The sequence below is a fragment of the Pristiophorus japonicus genome, chromosome 11 (genome assembly GCF_044704955.1).
Source record: "Pristiophorus japonicus isolate sPriJap1 chromosome 11, sPriJap1.hap1, whole genome shotgun sequence".
Lineage (NCBI taxonomy): Eukaryota > Metazoa > Chordata > Chondrichthyes > Pristiophoridae > Pristiophorus > Pristiophorus japonicus.
Genome location: NC_091987.1, coordinates 215,361,523 through 215,382,583, shown reverse-complemented (window position 1 = coordinate 215,382,583; position 21,061 = coordinate 215,361,523). Strand labels below are relative to the sequence as shown.

At 42.9% G+C, this 21,061-nt stretch overlaps 1 protein-coding gene across 3 annotated transcripts in view; it reads right to left on the bottom strand.

The window, feature by feature from the left end:
• The window catches only part of sorl1 (sortilin-related receptor, L(DLR class) A repeats containing), a 221,278-nt gene that overhangs the window by 77,810 nt on the left and 122,407 nt on the right, over positions 1 to 21,061 (bottom strand). For 2 of the 3 annotated variants that reach the window (XM_070894543.1, XM_070894544.1), the window contains exons 11-19: positions 17,707 to 17,780; positions 16,327 to 16,415; positions 15,840 to 16,018; positions 12,621 to 12,807; positions 10,190 to 10,318; positions 9,125 to 9,210; positions 6,549 to 6,721; positions 3,577 to 3,708; positions 1,497 to 1,588 (exon numbers count right to left, since the gene is read on the bottom strand). In XM_070894543.1, the coding sequence (XP_070750644.1) occupies positions 1,497 to 1,588; positions 3,577 to 3,708; positions 6,549 to 6,721; positions 9,125 to 9,210; positions 10,190 to 10,318; positions 12,621 to 12,807; positions 15,840 to 16,018; positions 16,327 to 16,415; positions 17,707 to 17,780 (1,141 nt within the window). The remainder of the gene's footprint in view (positions 1 to 1,496; positions 1,589 to 3,576; positions 3,709 to 6,548; positions 6,722 to 9,124; positions 9,211 to 10,189; positions 10,319 to 12,620; positions 12,808 to 15,839; positions 16,019 to 16,326; positions 16,416 to 17,706; positions 17,781 to 21,061) is intronic. The other variant, XM_070894545.1, reaches the window with a different exon arrangement.

Below are 21,061 nucleotides of genomic sequence, written 5' to 3'. Positions count from 1 at the left end.
CTCCTTTAAGATGCCCCTTAAAACCTATCTATGACCTAGCTTTAGGCCACCTCTCCATGTGCCTTGGTGTAAAATTTTGTTTGAGAACGCTCCTATGAAGCGCCTTGGAATGTTTGACTACATTAAAGGCGCTGTATAAATGCAAGTTGTTGTTGTAGGGAAAAGCTGCTCATTTTTTGCCGATTCTAAAGCCAAGCAGGTAAAAGGGCAAAACAGAGGGCATGATTCAGCATAATGGCATGCGTTTGAGGTTTATTTTCCTATTGATGGCAGTGCATTAAAAACTACTAATTAATACCTCCATAATCAAGGCAGAAAAGTGGCTCATTATTTCAATGTGGACATTTGAGAGTCTGGGTCACATTTTAGAAATTTATGTGGGAAAAAATGGACCATCCAAACAATGCATACAAGTGCCAACTCTATGTATGAAAGCAAAACAATGAAGGGGCAGTTGCTTCTCACCTAAAATCAGCTGCCAAGACTGAAGCTCCTGCAATGCGGTCTTAGGCCATTGGATGGCACAAATGCACGGCGAGGAATTTAGTGCTTGTCAGCACCCTCTAGTGTTAGGAAAGTGTAGCTTCAATGAGCCAAGTTCACAGATGCTCACAATGAAAGCAACCCATTTGACTGACCTGTATAAATTCACTTGCCAGTCAGAGTCAACATCAGGCAGCGTTAGGAGCAATTGGCCAACAGCAAACTCAATGTAACAATAGCAGCTGAACTCCCCGTGGTCCACTGGAGTCGTCCACTCATCAGAAGTTCCCAGGCTTAAATTTCCAAACTAGTGTTAGTCCAAGTCAGCTACAATACCCCTGGGCGAGGGAAGGACATAAATCAGGTCGCCAACTGCTATTCCAATTGCTTGGAAAGGTGCCCACAGTCAACCAAGCTGACACTTGGGGCAATTCTCTGAGCGCGAGTGTATCTGATCTGCCTGCCCAGAAGAGGTATCTCCTCAGCAATAAGCTCGAACGGGGAGAGGGGGGAGAAAATTGACTCGCTGGCAAGGTACTGGAACACAATTGTGTGGAGCGGAGGGAAAAAAAGAAAATCATAGATGGACTTGTGTTTATTGATGTGCAAGTGATAGGTCATTGTTGGCAAGACTTTTATACCAAAACAAGTGATGGTGCCTTCCAATCTCTAGTTCGTTCCGACTCTACCGTCATGTCAAATACAGCCAACTCATCTAAGTGACCATCAACACAAACTAGTACATTATCAGCTTAATTTCACTGAGACATAACCTCCATGAAGTTATCAATAGTTGCCCACGACGACCATAGAACCACTCCCAGCCCTCCTTTTAATAGATGCTCCTTGATACCGCCCCTGGATATAGACGCTTTGGAAGCTGCACGTGACGACTGCTGATCACTGTTCCATGCTAGGAATTTAATCCCGACAGCAACTTTGGGATTTTCCTGGAAAACTGTGCAATGTTATACATGACAGAGACAAGTTTTAACTGCTTTCTGGAAACTTACCCTTCATTGGGAATTAGAACGAGAGCCCTTGGATGGTCTAATATGGTGGAATTTAACAGGGTGAGGCGAAGGTCTCCATCAGGGTTTGAAACCTAACGAGTGAGAAGGTAAATTAAAAAATAAACATTAATCTAGAATTTTTATCTTCTTTCACCAATAGATCTGCAACACTGAAGCTGAGTAGGTGCTACTGTAATAGATCGATTTCCAATCACTGCATTTATTCACTGGAATTAAAAAATAAATACATGGGTAAGGAGTCAGCTACCACAATAAAAAATTTAACTTCACAACGCTGGTCGAACTGACTGACTGCTTCACTCAGAGTAAAATCTCCAAGTTTAAGCGAAGTATAGACGTCCAGCAGAATTACATCCGTTTATATTTTGGAGAATTTTATGTTCAAGGGAGGAACACACGTTCATATTTTTACACCGTCTCAACGATAACCTAGATTAGAAGCAATGTAAAAGTCCCTCTCGACCAACTGAGCAACATCTCAATTTTACAATAGGATTTCCTATGCATGTGATCTTTATGTTCCACACCAACCAGCCTAAGGAACAGCTAAAACTGTCAGGTTAACAGTTTTTGTGCTGTGGATTTGCATCCACTTGCAACAGAGGCAAGACAGACTAAATACATTGGCCCTAAATTTGCGGCCCCTAGGGTGCGTACGCGCCATGGGGGCCCCCGCAAGTTCCGGGTTTAGGCATGCAAAACGCATGTGCCTAAACCCGGCACTTGTGATCTGTCAAGAATCCTCTTGCATGCATCCGGAAGTAAAGGGCCTCCACGGGTGGAGAGTTGAAATGCCGAATGTCAAGGGACGGTGGTTAGACTCTCGCTTGTTGGAGATAGTCATTGCCTGGTGCGAATGTTACTTGCCACTTTATCAGCCCAATCCTGAATGTCGTCCAGGTCGTGCTGTATGCGGGCATGGACTGTTCCATTATCTGAGTTGCGAATGGCACTGTACCCTTATGATGGAAGGATAGTCACTGATGAAGCAGCTGAAGATGGTTGGGCCTAGGACACTGCCCTGAGGAACTCCTGCAGCGATGTAAATGAAGTAGAGTCTAAACCAGCGTGACAAATCACTGTATGGTGCAGTTCAGAATTTCAGGAATACTAAATTGTTTTAATTTAATTGAAAGATTCTGGATGTAATTAGATTTGATACAAATTATTGTATTTTTCTTGATGTATCTGTTTTTTTTTTTAAAAACAGTGCTGCTTTAAAAAAATGTCTTGTTCTGAAAATACTGTCCGAATGACAAAAAAAGATCAGCCATGATCTTATTGAATGGCGGAGCAGGCTCGAGGGGCCGTGTGGCCTACTCCTGCTCTTAATTCTTATGTTCTTATACAGAATGTGCCTCTTGACTTGGTTCAGTGAACTGTAGCTCACCATGAATCACCATCTTCAGATGAGCAGGAGAAAAAGGGGGAAAACTTAGAAGTCAGTAATGTCTCATTCCTGTCACTGAGTACATGCAGCACGCATGTACTACACTGATCTTACTGGATATACTGCCTTTATTCATCAACTATCAGTGCAAGGACTGATGCAACACATGGCTTACTGAACACCCCTTCAACAGTTGTCAAAAAGAGCTTCGAGCTAGTTTAATAATAACATTGTACAAGGTTGCACGCACAAGATTTTGGACCCAAATGCAGCATTAAACTTATTTCAAGTAGATCATAACAATCTATGAATAAGTGGCAATTAACCTAGCACCAACTGTGCTGGTTTCTGATATACTGCAAATTACATTATGAAGTTCTCCCATTCACACTTATATTTTACTCCTCCTATTTTCAGCCCCACGTCACTCTCTATTGCTCAGTGGAGGGGTCTGGCAGACAATCAATTGTCCCCAAACTGCTGTCCGTCACATTTCTGAGCCAATCACTAGGAAGTGGAATTGTTGGCTTTAAACCAATCGATTCTCGTTGTGGGAACTAGCCCAGCCTCCGACCAATGCGCGAATGGGTCATGGGCATTTTAACACATTGCAATTTTTACAAATTATTTTTGCCACATTTGAACAAAACAGGTTTTAATTAGACTTGCCTCAAGTTTCTTTGCTCCAGCATCTACCCAGTACAGAAGCTGACTGATGGGGTCGAAGGCCAAAGCTTCCACCGTCTGCAGGCCATCCTTGATTATTATATCCTGGCCCGTGCTCCCATTTAGGCACAAACGCTGAGCAGAGAAAAATCGATTGTTAGTGGAAATCTGGTAACTAAATTACTAAAGCAATATATAAATGGCTCAGTATATCACTGGACCACTATAACAAGGCTTTCAATACCTCACTGTATAAAGATTAACACATTTAAAAAAACAAAGTGAACTAAAATAAACTCCTAATTTAAAGCACTATATTATTATCGATGTCGCTAAGACACTGTGCCTTACAGTGCCCACTGGTCACAGATGTCCCCCAGTTTACCAGTGGTCTCCGCACGTTCCCTCACCCAAAGCCACTGACTAAACCACGGAATACCGTCAGGCAGCCAGAGTGACTCTTACACGGGCAGTGAAAGGCCGTCTTCTCTGGGCCCAGGGGCAGACCAGAGAGGACATGTATCCCCTGCAACTTAATGAAAGAGAGCTGCCTGTCATAATTCAGGCCATGCATCTGACAGAAGAAAAATGTCGCCACACAACATCTTAATTCATGATAGAAACACTCCATCTCATTTTCTGGTGATGTTGGGAGTTCAAATTTCACAACAGCAACAATACCTGCAGTTTAAAAAAAAAATCTGAACTTGAAAAAAACCTGGGGGCTCTGTGCCTCGGTGCGGGGAGTGTTCAGAGTGGGTTGGACGGGTTGACTGCGCAGATGGTGGTTGGTGGATGTGGTGTGGTTGGCGTCGCGGGGGCGTGGCTCCGGGGTGGCCGGGGCTGGGGTCTCCGGCATTTGGGAAAGATTCTGACGGGACGGGGCGGGTTGGGTGCGGGTGGGGGGGGTGGCAAGCTCTTGGAATGGGAGGTGGGCTGTTTGGGGCTGGGATTGGGAAGAGACCTCTTCACTCGGGGAGTTGTTGGCCTGTGGGGTTCCCTGCCGCGGAGAGTTGTTGATGCCAGTTCATTGGATGTGTTCGGGAGGGAGTTGGATGTGGTCCTTGCGGCTGGGGGGGGGTCGGGGGGTCGGGGGGGGGGTGCTGGGGTGGGTGATCAGCCATGATCTTGTTGAATGGCAGTGCAGGCTCGAAGGGCCTACTCCTGCACCTATTTTCTATGTTTCTATGAAACTAGATTTTGTATGTTCCATATTTTGACAAGGAATTAACACATCATCTGATGTATATCAATCCCTGAAGACTCAGATAATAACTTGAAAATTCACTGATTAGGAGTTGGGATCCAATTAGTTCTGACCCTGATATCGCTCCACATTCCACCATGCCTGATCTGTGTCATCATCAACATCATCGGCAGTCCCTCGGGGTCCAGGATGACTGATTGTGTAACAAATTAACTACTGATGCGGTTAATGTGCCTGCAAAACTGTGGATTTGAATTCTACCCATCTACCAGTGTTCTTCTTTCATACCTTCCTTTCTTTCCCCATCCCTGTGCGCACCTCTCCCTCGCCTTCCCCTCCCCCATCATCGTAGGCAGTCCCTCGAAATCGAGGCTTGCTTTCACACTAAAAGTGAGTTCTCAGGTGGCTGTACAGTCTGATGTGGGAATTACAGTCTCCAACAGGTGGGGCAGATAGACGTTGAAGGAAAGGGAGGGTGGGACTGGTTTGCTACACGCTCCTTCCGCTGCCTGCGCTTGTTTTCTGCATGCTCTCGGCGACGAGACTCGAGGTGCTCAGCGCCCTCCCGGATGCACTTCCTCCACTTTGGGCAGTCTTGGGCCAGGTACTCCCAGGTGCCGGTGAGGATGTTACACTTTATCAAGGAGGCTTTGAGGGTGACCTCCCCCACCACACTCCCCACTGGATCCTCCTCAATTCTAAATATATACTTCGTACTGAATGCAACTCTCTTTACTCAACTGCACTGGATGAAAAATATCAGCACCATTTGGCTCTGAATTATTTAATTCTGCAATATATACAGCCATTAATATTATAGTCACACCAACAAAATAAAAATCTCATCTGTGAAAATGCTCGCATTCCTTCCTATGTCCTCAAAGGATCTGCAATCAACTCTCATAACAAAGCTGACTGACAAATTCTTCATGCATTGACATAACAATGTGATACCACAGATCTGTGGAAGTCTCATCTACAGGGGACCTCTCGTAGTGTATATTATTATGCATGTAAAGCAGTGCAATAACATTTTACAACAGAAAACTGAGAAGAAATCTTCAACTTTACTACCTTTGGCATATGAAGATATATAAAATGAAAGTCTACACAACAAAATTTATTTCACTCAGGAGTGAGTAGAGGTCTCACCTCTACATAATAAAACTAGGGTGCTATTACAGCTGCAAGTCTTTCTGCAATGTTAAGAAATGAATTAAAACTGATCTCTAAAGAACAGTGGGTAATACCATCCAGATAACCCTCTTAATAAAACAGAATTATTAACTTCCAATGGCCCTTTTGGCTAAAGGGGTCAAGGGGAATGGAGAGAAGGCAGGAATGGGGTACTGAAGTTGCATGATCAGCCATGATCATATTGAATGGTGGTGCAGGCTCGAAGGGCCGAATGGCCTGCTCCTGCACCTACTTTCTATATTTCTATGTTTTAAAAAACACACATTTAACATGAACTAAATGCAAGATAATTATTAAAATATCCCAAATAAGTCAAACTTGGGTAATATTCACAGTCCAAATAATAATTTGATCACATTTTAACCCAAACCCCCTCAAAATCTTTCCACGCCATTTGACAGGAAGACAGACCATTAACAGGATGATAATGAACCAGCTGATAAAGGCTGCTTGTGGCTGGAAAGTGATTTTTATGAAGATATGGTTTCTCTGTTGTATTAGAACAGTTCTGCCCAGATTTATATACTGCTTATCTCGCCTCTCAAAGTTAAGAGTAGCAGGCTGTGCTCACCTGGATAATATCCTGAGAAATATCTGCCCAATATACGCAGTTGCGTTCATAATCGAAATCCAGAGCTACAGTGCCTCGCAGGTCCTGAAGAGGCAGAACCTCATCTGTACCCCTGGAGAGATCGTAGCGATGAATGGAGCTCCTTAGAGCATAAAGCAAGAACTCATTTTCCTCTGTTAGCAGAATTACAAAAATAATTTTTTTCATTAAATGCCTCAACTATGTAGAGTGTGCAAGACAGTATGTAGGCACGACAGTACTAAACTATTGAAGGTTCAGTTATAGGTAATAACACTGCCCTGTTCATCTCCCGCTTGCAAATTCTTTGTCCCCCCGCTACCGTGGTTTGCCTTCCATTGTCTGTGCCTCTCTAAATGGTCCATCCCGGGCCCCCTCCTATTTCTCATCTACATGCTGCCCCTCGGTGACATTATCCAAAAACACAACAGCAGGTTCCACATGTACATTGACTATACCGAGCTCTACCTCACCACCACCTCTCGCGAGCCCTCCACTGTCTCCAATATGTTACACTGCTTGTCCGACATCCAGTACTGGAGAAGCAGAAATCTCCTCCGACTAAATATCGGGAAGACCGAAGCCATCGTCTTCGGTCCCTGCCACAAACTCCGCTCCCTAGCCACCAGCTACATCCCTCCCCCCCCCCGGTTACTGTCTGAGGCTCAAGACGGTTTCACAACCTAGGTGTCGTATTTGACTCCATGAGGAGCTTCCAACCACATATCTACTCCATCACTAAGACCGCCTTCAATCTCTAACAATCGCCCCTGCCTCAGCACATCGAGTGCTGAAACCCTCATTCATGCCTTCGTTACCTCTAGACTCAACTATTCCATGGCACACCTGGCCGACCTCCCACCTTCCACCCTACATAAACTTGAGCTCATCCAAAATTCTGCTGCCTGTATCCTAACTCGCACCAAGTCCCGTTCACCCATCACCCCCTGTGCCCACTGACCTGCATTGGCTCTTGGTCCGGTAACACTTCAATTTTAAAATTCTCATCCTTTTTTTCAAATCCCTCCATGGCCTCTTCCCGCCCCATCTCTGCAATCTCCTCCAGCCCCATAAACCTCCTGCCCGAGATCTCTGCGCTCCTTAATTCTGATCCTTTGCTTATCCCCAATTTTAATCGCTCCACCACTGGCGGTCGTGCCTTCAGTTGCCTGGGCCTTAAGCTCTCATTTAGAAGAATGAGGGGGAATCTCATAGAAACATAAAATTCTGATGGGATTGAACACGTTAGATGCAGGAAGAATGTTTCCGATGTTGGGGAAGTCCAGAACCAGGAGTCACAGTCTAAGGATAAGGGGTAAGCCATTTAGGACCGAGATGAGGAGAAGCTTCTTCACTCAGAGTTGTGAACCTGTGGAATTCTCTACCACAAAGTTGTTGAGGCCAGTTAGTTAGATATATTGAAGAGGGAGTTAGATGTGGCCCTTACGGCTAAAGGGACCAAGGGGTATGGAGAGAAAGCAGGAATGGGGTACTGAGGTGAATGATCAACCATAATCATATTGAATGGTGGTGCAGGCTTCAAGGGCCAAATGGTCTACTCCTGCACCTATTTTCTATGTTTCTCTCCGAAACTGCTCTGCCTCTCCATCTCTCTCTCTCTTCCTTTAAAACACTGCTTAAAACCGACCTCTTTGATCAAGCTTTGGTCATCTATCCTAATATTTCCTTATGTTGTTGGGTGTCAAATTTTGCTTGATAACGCTTCTGTGAAGCGTCTTGGGATGTTAAAGGTGCTATATAAATGCCAGCTGCTGCTTTCACATTTTCTCTGATTGTTTCTGTTTATCTCACTTTTCATTCACTCTCTTCCATGCCTTTCTGCAAGATAAATAGGTAGACTTTCCCTTTCAAATACATGTTCGAGACCTTGCCGTGATCCCCGTTACTCACTATGACAACAATTGTGAGGATTACCCCATCCCATCCATTCACACCTATCTTGCAAGTGTCACTCTACGTGATCTCATTCCTGCATATTTTTCTCAATGTTCATGTTGGGGATTTTGCTGACAACTGAACTATTGGTGGAAAGAGCTGTTTGATTGTGAAAGTAAATAGTTTCTGTTTTTCTGTGGAAAGGCACATTCCTACCACACGCGTCAAACTCCATGTTTGCTCACGTTGCCAAACAAATTAAGCAATCCATCTCTCGTACCTCGCCCATTCTCTGGATAACAACTTGTGCTGCCCCTCCCCCTCTCCAGATTGAAAATAGGAAATGAAAAGCACAATCCAAATATTTAAACCACTTCAAATGACCATAACCACTCTCCTCCTCTCACCAAACCCCCTCTCAGCTTATTATACATCCAGCAGAGTACACAATTGATGGAAGAAAGGCTCACATATTAAGAACTGACATTTTGGTGAGATACTGAATTGAATCCAAGCATGAGTCAGCATTTTAGAAGACAAGTAGGAGAAATAAGAATAGGATATCCATAAACATGGTCAGATCAATGCCCATGAAACCTTTCCATTATATTAATGGTTACCAGTCACGCCAGCCTTGGTAAAGGTAAATGGTTACGACTTACCCCCCACAGGACAGGGCAGAATTTCCCCCTCCAAACGAGCCTCGACATCACCTCCACTGCAAGTATCACCCGATATTTTACGGTAACTGGGTAAACAAATAAGGAACATGTTTAGTTACATTGGGACTAAATCAGTCGAATGGCATTTCCAATCAATCATTTATTCTTAAATCCAAAATAAACACAGATAGACTGATTATCAAGTTCATCTTCAGCCAAGTTGAAACATTGCAGAATTGGTGACATTACATCAGTGACAGGGCTTCAAAGGTAATTCATTGACTGCAAAGCACTTTGGGATAAAGAAAAAAGATTTGCATTTCTATAGCGCCTTTCACGACCACCAGACGTCTCAAAGCGCTTTACAGCCAATGAAGTACTTTTGGAGTGTAGTCACTGTTGTAATGTGGGAAACGCAGCAGCCATTTGCGCACAGCAAGCTCCCAGAAACAGCAATGTGATAATGACCAGATAATCTGTTTTTGCCATGTTGATTGAGGGATAAATATTGGCCAGGACACCAAGAATAACTCCCCTTTCTTCAAAACAGTGTCATGGGATCTTTTACATCCACCTGAGAGAGAGTAGACAGGGCCTCGGTGTAAAGTCTCATCCGAAAGACGGCACCTCCCAACAGTGCGGCACTCCCTCAGCACTGCCCCTCCGACAGTGCGGCACTCCCTCAGCACTGCCCCTCCGACAGTGCGGCACTCCCTCAGCACTGCCCCTCCGACAGTGCGGCACTCCCTCAGCACTGCCCCTCCGACAGTGCGGCACTCCCTCAGCACTGCCCCTCCGACAGTGCGGCACTCCCTCAGCAATATATTGGAGTGTTAGCCTAGATTGATGTGCTCAAGTCCCTGGAGTGGGACTTGAACCCACAACCTTCTGACTCAGAGGAGTGTGAGATACCCACTGAGCCACAGCTGGATGTTCTGAGATCATGAGTTGATGCCATATAAATGAAAGTTAATTCTATAAATTCTGTAAGAACAGTCTAGTTTTAGTGGATTTGAGAATGATTTAAATCCACAGCAGTAGTCCTTGCAGTTACTTACTACCTACCCCTTTGTTCTCTTGTATGTAGAGCCAACAGGGCAGGGCACCGGTGGAGCGTATATATTGCCCGTGAACTCTGGATCTGGGGCGCAGACCTCAGAAGAGAAGTCTTCACTCAGCTTGAAGCCGAAGTCACTAAAGGAGAGTATATATAGAAAGAATCATTGGCAGGAAATTTGCACTCTTCAAAAGCATTTTTAACAAAACACTTCACAAATATTAAGGAAAGGAAAACGACTAGCATTTGAGAAGAATAGGATTGAACATAGAAACCGTGCCAAAAGTATGCAGGCTTTCAGACAGCAAATGTATATAAATTTCAAGTGAATAACTACTCTCACTTCAATATCGGAGCACATCTTGCATAAAATTAATTCCATATCCAGGTATGCTTGCCACTTCTGATTTCACTTCCCTTTTATACCGGGAAAACACCATATCCTGCAACTAAGCACAAGCAATTCCAGGAGCGACCCACCAATTAATACGCAAACAAAAAAAATATCAATACAAATCTGTAGTAGAAAAATAAATCCTTAGTAAATACAGAGTGTCATGTTAAATTTATGAACAGGAGATGACCATTCAGCTGCTCGAACCTGCTCTGTCATTCAAGTAGATCATGGGTGATCTGTACCTTAACTCCATTTACCCGCCTGAGCTCCATATCCCTTGACCTTTACCCAACAAAATGTATCGCTCGTAAGTCTTGAAAGTTCCAATTGATCCCCAGGCGTCCACAGCCTTTTGAGAGAATTCCGAATTTTTACTACTCTGAAGAAGCGCTTCCTGAATTCACTCCTAAATGGCCTAGCTCTAATTTTATGATGTAATTTCAGAATCTTTTCACACTCACCGTCACATTACAAGTGCCTACATCATTGGAACCTCAACAAGTCACTTGTTTCACTCGTGTTCTCAGCAATAAGTTGCTAGTTTTCAGTATTGTTGGCGACCAGTTTATATCTTCGTACTGATGCACAATCCAGCACCCCAAGAATTTGCATTACAAAAATACAATATAAAGTTTGCTAAATCCAAAATGAGCACGGTGTAAGCAAATTCCCTTCACACCTATATTCTCCTCTAGGCTGATGGAGACAACTCCTTGTTGGGTATGGTTCTCCAGATGCTGGCTACCCTCTGGTACTTTCCCAATTGGTTTCTTTTCTCTTGAAAAAAGGCAGCTGAGGGGTGACTGAATAGAGGTCATTAAAATGACAAAATGTTTTGATAGAGTGGGTAAAGAGAGAATGTTTCACTTTTGGGGAAGAGCATAACTAGAGATTTGTCATCTAGAAATCCAATAGGAAATTCAGAAGAAACTTCTTTACCCAGAGAGTGGTGAGAATGTGGAACTCACTGCCACAGGGAGTGGTTGAAGCAAATAGTATCGATGCATTTAAGGGGAGGCTAGACAAGATGAGGGGGAAGGGAATAGAGGGTTTGCTGATAGAGTTCGATAAGAAAAGGTGGGAGGAGGCTCGAGTGGAGCATAAACTCCGGCACGGACTGGTTGGGCCGAATGGCCTGTTTCTGTGCAGTATATCCGATGTAAAGTGCCCATTTGTCACATGAGCTGAAACAGCAAGCCTCAGCAAACTCTTGGATCATGTGGTGGGGCATTATTGCCATACCCAATCCTATCCTTATCCTGAGCACCCCTATTGCCAGCCCTGCTAAGATCAGTTATTTCAGCACAATCCAGAGATCAAACCTGGGACCTTCCTCACTTGCTTGGTTTAACCATCCTTGGGCAAATGAGTAATCTATTACTATCGGGAAACCCAGGTTGAAGTAAACAGAATTTGTTTAGCGACTATTTAATGATCAGTGATTTTTCACTAGCAATAATAAAGTGTATGTGCATTTAAGAAGAATAGTTGATGCATTCAAATGCATGAGAGAGACAATATTGCACTCTTCTAATAGGGGTCATGATCTGTAATAACTGAATTTGACAGCTAAGTTGTTTCCCCGACAGGAAGCAACCTCCTCACACAACACTGGCAAAGGCCATGATCAAGTAACCTGCCTGCCTCAGTTGGGGCATGCTCCATTATGCAGGGAGGCTCAGAATACCTTATTTCCCATACATGATATATTACAGACTTGCATTTATCCTCTACAAGAATAGATTAAAATTGACAACCCATTCACCCACATCTGGTACTGCATGATTCATTTACAACATCACTGTTGAATAAACTAATGCTTGATGCTCAAGATATTGTGCAATTAATATTGGAGAGAAGATGATATGATGGTGATAGATGAACTGATTTGTTTAAGCATCTCCAACAGGGCACATCCATCATATAAAGGATGTGGGTTACCTGGACAAATAGTACATAGAGCTGGAGTGTGATAGCTACAAAGCCCATTACCAGTCTTTTTGGGGCTTTTTAAAAAAAATAAAGTTTGTTGCCTGAATTACCATTCATAGTCCTCTCTTGTACAGGAACAGTTGCTGACTGTGATAGGCCTGTCGAAGTCTTCCCCATTGAAGCAGGTTGCATGTGGAGTTCTTCGCTTGTACACAATTTTTCGGCCAAGCAAACACTCGTTTCCATGTTCATCAGAGGGGGACCACAATTTGTAATCGTTCTCAGAACAAGGCACTCCTATTATAATAATAATAAAAAATTTATATAGCGGCTTTAACGTAGTAAAATGTCCCAAGGTGCTTCACAACAGTGTGACAAGACAAAACAGATAAATTTGACACTGAGCCACAAAAGAAGAAATTAAGGCAGATGACCAAAAGCTTGGTTAAAGAGGTAGGTTTTAAGGAGTATCTTAAAAGGAGGAAAGCGAGGTAGTGAGGTAGCGAGGCGGAGAGGTTTAGGGAGGAAGTTCCAGAGTTTAGGACCCAAACAGCTGAAGGCACGGCCACCGATGGTTGAGCAGTTATAATGAGAGATGTTCAAGAGGCCAGAATTGGAGGAGCACAGACATCTTGTTGGGGTGTGAGGCTGAAAAGGATTACAGCCTCACAACTCAACAAGATGTCTGCGCTCCTCAAATTCTGGCCTCTTCTGCTGAGTTTTGTATGACCTCAAGTTTATATAGTGCAGAATGTGGGAGGAAGGAAGAAGGAAGGAAATCACTTGCATTTTTAAGTTTAAAATAGAAAGATTTGCATTTTGGACAATTTGCGATTGTGAATATATATATTTTTTTAAACAATGCAGAATTATGTTGGGTAATAATGTTTTGTATTGAAACGGTTACAGGTTGTGTTATTGGGTTGCTGGAAGCCTTTACACATTATCTACTGACTATACTGGTTCCCCAGTGAAGAGTATGACACGGGTAATTACAGATAGAGTAGGAAAATGTTAACTGGCAGTCTGCCACCTCCAGTATGGCTGCACCGTGATTCCCACATGCATTATACGCAAATCAGCAGTCAGGTCTTTCTGTACAAATAAAGCAGAAGATTCACCAGAAAGAGGAAAGGGATTAGTTTTGCAGGATTTCACACTCAATTCACAATCAAACAATTCCCCTTGCATAAGGAGCCTTCTAACAAATAGCAAAATTTAACCATAAAAACGGTGTGTGGATTTGAACACTCTGAAATGACAAGTTGGTTTCTCTGCTCCTCCAAGGTAATTGGCAAGCTGGCTACCTTGTGACTTCCTTTTGATGTAATCATTAACAGCAGACTTTATTTTCCAGATGGATACACAGGAAGTACTTCAAATTTTAAAATGCAGTTATGGAAAATGCAAAGCAGGAACATGATTTGGTTTGCAAATGTTATGCTATCCGACCAAAGGATAATTTTTTTTAAAGTGCAAAAAGCAAACACTATTCAGTTTACTAAAGCAAGTATAATGCAAGTAGATTAAATGTGTTTAGATCGAGTTCAATGTCAATTCACTATTCTGGGAACTACCAGACAGTCCAGTTGTTTGAAATAGGTAATGTAGCCAAAACTGCAGCCTCATCCCTCCCAGGATTCTCTGCAAGTTTTGTTACTATGCTCTTCCACAATTCCATTCCAGCCGATCCCATCTCTTCAGACCATCCTGAATGATGACCTAGCAGTGAGCCCATGTTGTTTGTCCCAACACCAGGTGAAATCTGGCTAACAAAGTTAGACTGCAGGTTGTTGCTCCCACCCACATGGACAATCCCAGCCTGCCAAGGTAACAGAAGCCCCGTTGTATCTCCTTTTATCTGAGAGACTATAGATGTGACAATTACAAAGAGAAATATTGCTCCTTTACAGTAAACTGCCAGAACATAAAGCACAAAATATAATATGCCGCATAAACTACACACAATACAACACATCCCAATCTTTGCAAATTGAAATATGCCAACAGATTACAAGACAACCAGAGGCCTGCCACATATATATCGACATCACAGAAGAGGCTCACATAAAACATCTCAAACCACATGCTCAACCGAGTTACAAAGGCGTCCCACCCCAATCATAAAATGAGAATATCACAACTTATAATGTTAGGCCTTAAAATAAATACAGAATGCACCATTGTTTCAAGCATTTATAATATGGTTATCGTAGTGTGTATAGGTTTCCCTCAGTGAACTTTCAAAAATATCAAATGACACACACCAGAAAGACTTGGTTTGATCAATGGTCTATGCAGGGCTAGTGAATATCAACTAGAGTTGCTATAGGAGCTATCCAATTACCCTCAATGCCACAAAACATGGGGTTGTGGCCGGATAGCATAACAGTTGCAAAGCAAATAATGTTCTCCTGCTTTGCATTTTCTATAACTGCATTTTAATGTTTGAAATATTTCCTGTGTATCCATCTGGAAAATAAAGTCTGCTGTTAATGATTGCATTAAAAAAAAAAGTCACTTGCTAATTACCTTGGAGGAGCAGATAAACCAACCTTCCATTTCAGAGAGAATGTTCAAATCCAGCCACTGTTTTTCTGGAGTCTGGTTAAGTGCAGGAACCATTATGGATGCGATGTCCCCACAATGCTTATAGTCCATGGGCTCTTGCACGAGAGAAAAATTTGGGGAATTCTGGAGCGTTGCAAATGAATCACCATCTTCAGATGTGAATAAGCAAGGGATTTGAAGAAAATTACAGCACTGAAGGAGACCATTTCAGCCCATCATGTCCACGCCAGCCAACAAAGAGCCACAAGGCTCTCGGTCAGCAGCCCTAAAGATTACATATAAACCTATGAACAATGGCGGACCCCTTACACTGAAACATTCTACACTCCACCCCAACCGGAGCCATGTGATCTCCTGGGAGAGGCAAAAACCAGATAAAACCCAGGCCCATTTGGAGGGGGAAAAAAAAAATCTGGGAAAATTCCTCTCCGACCCATCCAGGCGATCGAAAATAGTCCAGGAGATCACCCTGGCCGTATTCGATTCCCTGCAGTACTTACCATCATATCTGCACCAGCCAACAAGAGTTTATCCAGTCTAATCCCAATTACCAGCTCTAGGTCTGTAACCCTGCAGGTTACGGCACTTTGGAAGTTCCCATCCAACATTTTTTTCAAGCAAATCTATTTAGGTTAGCTGGTCAGAGCTACAGCCCATTTTCTTCTCCTTCCCAAACTTTTTCTGCTGGGAGAGTGGGGAAAAGCAGGTTGAGTTTCATAAAAATAACTAAAATCACCAGTACTTCAACAGGGACCTACCCAATGCTAACGTTGTGTTGATCTGCAGTATGAGCCAACCGTGGGCCTGTTCAGCGTACGAGCCAAAGATTGTGAAGATAGTGCTTTTCTCCCCTGGCTCTGTGAGCAATCCGTATACAACAACAGACTTTTCAGTGAAGGTAAAGATCTTCCACGTCTCCCCCTCATTGGTGCTGTACCTTTTTATTGAAAGAGTGATGCACAGGTAAAAATGAAAATAGTCGAACTGCTGCATCAAATAGCTGGAGAATTTCCCTGTGTACTTATCTCTCTGTTGTGTTAAATTCACACTACATTGTGAAATGCATATGGTACAAAAATAATGCTTAAAAATATCAAACAAAGTCCTAATTGAATAGGGCTGGGGGTGGGAAAAAGAGACCAAAAAGTGAAATTATAAAATAATTGAAATAGTTTTTCAGTCAGAGATTGTAATAATGAACATTTTAGTATCGGAAAGGTACAGTCAATTCTTTGGTTTACTCACTTCAGTTGATTAGTTGGGAATCCCTGAGTAATTGCCAACAAGATACCTCCATGGTCAGCCCAAGAATAATAGTGTGGACCTTCAAGAGCCTGAACCAGAGTCACAAATGACAGATTCAGAATCCAATTAAGTCATTTTTACACCGTCATATTTTTTCCTTTTCACTTGAACGTTATTTTCCAATCACTGTGAATGGATTGGTCTGTGTGGCACATGATACACAAGCAAGAGGACTGACAACCCCGAGCCCACGCTGCTCTGCAACCATCCACTTAAAAAGGTGCCCAGGACAGACCTTGGGCCAAGCCACCTTGTTCTGAAAGACATCTTGGGTGGACAAGGCACATGGCAAATGATCCCACAAAAAGCAATGAGATAATGACCAGATAATCTGTTTCAGTGGTATTGGTTCAGGGATAAATATTAGCCAGAACTCCGGGAGAATGCACTTCCTCTTCTTTGCAGAGTGCCATGTCCACCCGAGATGGCTTGGTCAACCTGCATTTTGAACCATATTCCATTTGTGAGTATTTTCTAGATCTGTTGCTTATTATTGTTATGGCAATCGAATAAAATGCTTCATAACTTTGACACCAGTTTCTGTGGTTCTTACCACAGGCGTCTGTGGTAAGAAATAGTAATAAGGTTATTTAGAAATAGCAATTGGGTTATTTCCCTAAACATAGGGACAAATGATAATGTCAAACTATCTATAGTCTATCATAGCACGAGTGCCAATCCCATTTATCAACTTAATTGCCTTTTGCAATCTCTTCTAAGCTCTTCGCCACCTCACCTTCTGTGGCAGTATCCAACTGCACACAACACTCAGCGTGGGGCTGGATCAGTGTTTTGCACAAACTAATTGTCACCTCTTGGTACTTGTGCCCCGTCTCTTAAACTACACACCTTAAGATCTCATTTGCCAGTTTCACCAGCACTGCATATTATGCTATTGACTTAAAGATGTTTTCCATTGCAACTGAAAAATATTCCTCCTCTGTGAGCTTGCTGCCCCTTTCCTTTGTACTTCCCACAGTTTGCCTCCTTTCTCCAGTTCATAGCGTTCCATTTCCCCACATTAAAAGCTGCAATTTTTTGACCCAAACTCCTTATTCAGATGTATCAGCAACTGTTCTATTTGTTCCTTACTATTTACAATTTTCCCAATTTGGAGTCATCAGCTAACTTTGTTGCAATGCTTTCTTCAATTCGCAAGAAACAATGCAAAGCTAAAGTACTCTGTTATATAATTTATTATTTGCCCATCCTAAAAGCGTTTCCACATTTTTTAAATAATTTAGAATTTAAATCCTTGCATTTTTCTTATTAGTGCAACTAGCTAACAGACAGTTAGTAGGTTGTACAAAAGCACATTACCTCACGCCACCGAGCTCCGGCACTACTTGAAACATATACATTTGGTTTGTTTGCCAGGTTATTGCCAATGGAACCTAAGGGAGGGCGAAGGAAAAGGAGAAACACACATAAAATCACTGTTGTATCCTTTGATAAATACAGTTCAACACAAACATTGAAAATATTTATATTTATAGCCAAGTTGTAATTCCCATCTTGTCATATATACTTCCCTCCAAGAATACATTCTAAAAGGTTAGAAATCTTTTTAGTAGTGTATGGAAGGCAGCAGACACGTACTGGCCAAACAAATAATCAGGGAAAAATGTGGATTCAAATTTAGAGCGCTGTGAAAACATAGAACTTTAGAAACATAGAAAATAGGTGGAGGAGTAGGCCATTCGGCCCTTCGAGCCTGCAGCGTCATTCTATAAGATCATGTCTGATCATTCCCTCAGTACCACTTTCCTGCTTTCTCTCCATACCCCTTGATCCCCGAAGCCATAAGGGCCATATCTAACTTCCTCTTGAATATATCCAATGAACTGGCATCAACAACTCTCTGCGGCAGGGAATTCCATAGGTTAACAACTCTGAGTGAAGTTTCTCCTCATCTCAGTCCTAAAATGGCCTACCCATTGTCTTAAGACTATGTCCCCTGGTTCTGGACTTCCCCAACATCGGGAACATTCTTCCCGCATCTAACCTTTCCAGTCCTGTCCTGTCAGAATCTTATACGTTTCTATGAGATCCCCTCTTATCCTTCTAAACTCCAGTGAATAAAGGCCCAGTTGATCCAGTCTCTCCTCATATGTCAGTCCAGCCATCTCTGGAATCAGTCTGGTGAACATTCGCTGCACTCCCTCAATAAGAGACCAAAACTGAACACAATATTCCAGGTGAGGCCTCACTAAGGCCCTGCACAACTGCAGTAAGACCTCCCTGCTCCGATACTCAAATCCCCTAGCTATGAAGGCCAACATACCATTTGCCTTCTTCACCACCTGCTGTACCTGCATGCCAACCTTCAATGACTGATGAATCATGACACCCAGGTCTCGATGCACCTCCACTTTTCCGAATCTGCCGCCATTCAGATAATATTCTGCCTTCGTGCTTTTGCCCCCAAAGTGGATAACCTCACATTTATCCACATTATACGGCATCTGCAATGTATTTTCCCACTCGCCTAACCTGTCCAAGTCACCCTGCAGCCTCTTAGCTTCCTCCTCACAGCCACCCAATTTAGTGTCATCCGCAAACTTGGAGATATTACACTCAATTCCTTCATCTAAATCATTAATGTATATTGTAAAGAGCTGGGGTTCCAGCACTGAGACCTGCGGCACTCCACTAGTCACTGCCTACCATTCTGAAAAGGACCCGTTTATCCTGACTCTCTGCTTCCTGTCTGCCAACCAGTTCTCGATCCACACCCGTACATTACCCCCAATACCATGCGCTTTGATTTTGCACACCAATCTCTTGTGCGAGACCTTGTCAAAAGCCTTTTGAAAGTCCAAATACACCACATCAATTGGTTCTCCCCTGTCCACTCTGCTAGTTACATCCTCAAAATATTCAAGATTCGTCAAGCATGATTTCCCTTTCATAAATCCATGCTGACTTGGTCCGATCCGGTCACTGCTTTCCAAATGCGCTGCTATTTCATCCTTAATGATTGATTCCAACATTTTCCCCACTACTGATGTCAGGCTAACCGGTCGATAATTACCAGTTTTCTTTCTCCCTCCTTTTTTACAAAGTGGTGCAACATTAGCTACCCTCCAATCCATAGGAACTGATCCTGAGTCGATAGACTGTTGGAAAATGATCACCAATACATCCACTATTTCTAGGGCTACTTCCTTAAGTACTCTGGGATGTAGACTATCAGGCCCTGGGGATTTATCGGCCTTCAATCCCATCAATTTCCCGAACACAATTTCCCGTCTTATAAGGACATCCCTCAGTTCCTCCTTCTTACTAGACCCTTGGTCCCCAAGTACTTCCAGAAAGTTATTTGTGTCTTCCTTTGTGAAGACAGAACCAAAGTATTTGTTCAATTGGTCTGCCATTTCTTTGTTCCCCATTATAAATTCACTTGAATCCGACTGCAAGGGACCTAAGTTTGTCTTCACTAATCTTTTTCTCTTCACATATTTCTAGAAGCTTTTGCAGTCAGTTTTTATGTTCCCTGCAAGCTTCTTCTCGTACTCTATTTTCCGCTCTTAATTAAACTCTTAGTCCTCCTCTGTTGAATTCTAAATTTCTCCCAGTTCTCAGGTTTGTTGCTTTTTCTAGCCAATGTATATGCCTCTTGCTTGGCTTTAACACTATTCTTAATTTCTCTTGTTAGCCACGGTTGAGCCACCTTCCCCATTTTATTTTTACTCCAGACAGGGATGTACAATTGCTGACGTTCATCCATGTGATCTTTAAAGGTTTGCCATTGCTTATCAACCGTCAACCCTTTAAGTATCCTTTGCCAGTCTATTCTAGCCAATTTATGCCTCATACCGTCGAAGTTACCTTTCCTTAAGTTCAGGACACGAGTTTCCGAATTAACTGTGTCACTCTCCAGCTTAATAAAGAATTCTACCATATTATGGTCACTCCTCCCCAAGGGGCCTCGCACAACAAGATTGCTAACTAGTCCCTTCTCATTACACATCACCCAGTCCAGGATGGCCAGCCCTAGAGGTGGTTCCTCGACATATTGGTCTCGAAAACCATCTCTAATACACTCCAGGAAATCCTCCTCCACCGCATTGCTACCAGTTAGGTTAGTCCAATCAATATGTAGATTAAAGTCACCCGTGATAACTGCTGTACTTTTATTGTACACATCCCTTATTTCTTGTTTGATGCTGTCCCCAACCTCACTACTACTGTTTGGTGGTCTGTACACAACTCCCTGTACACAGAGGTCCTGCCTGCATATGCCAGTGATTATAACCATGTGGTACTATTTGCGGAACAGAGAATTCTCAGTCTCCAGACCAACCTTAATTACTACCATCAAAAGACAGATTAACTGGTGATCCACCATTTTTGAGTTTGTGGAATGCTGGTGTAAAATCGTTGCTTCGCTCATTTCATCTGAATTTATGATGATAAAGAGACACAAGGTGCCAATAGATGCAGGTGTGAGACAAAGAGCTGGAAATTATTGCACTGGGACAAAATGACAAGTGCAGTGTCAAGGACAACAGCACAGAGTTCTCCATTTCTGCTGCATTGTCTTTGGAATTCTCTACCCGAGGGGGCTGTGGGGGTTCAGTCGTTCTGTATATTCAAGACAGAAATCAATAGATTTTTGGGTATTAAGGGAATCAAGGGATATGGGGATAGTGCAGGAAAGTGGAGTTGAGGT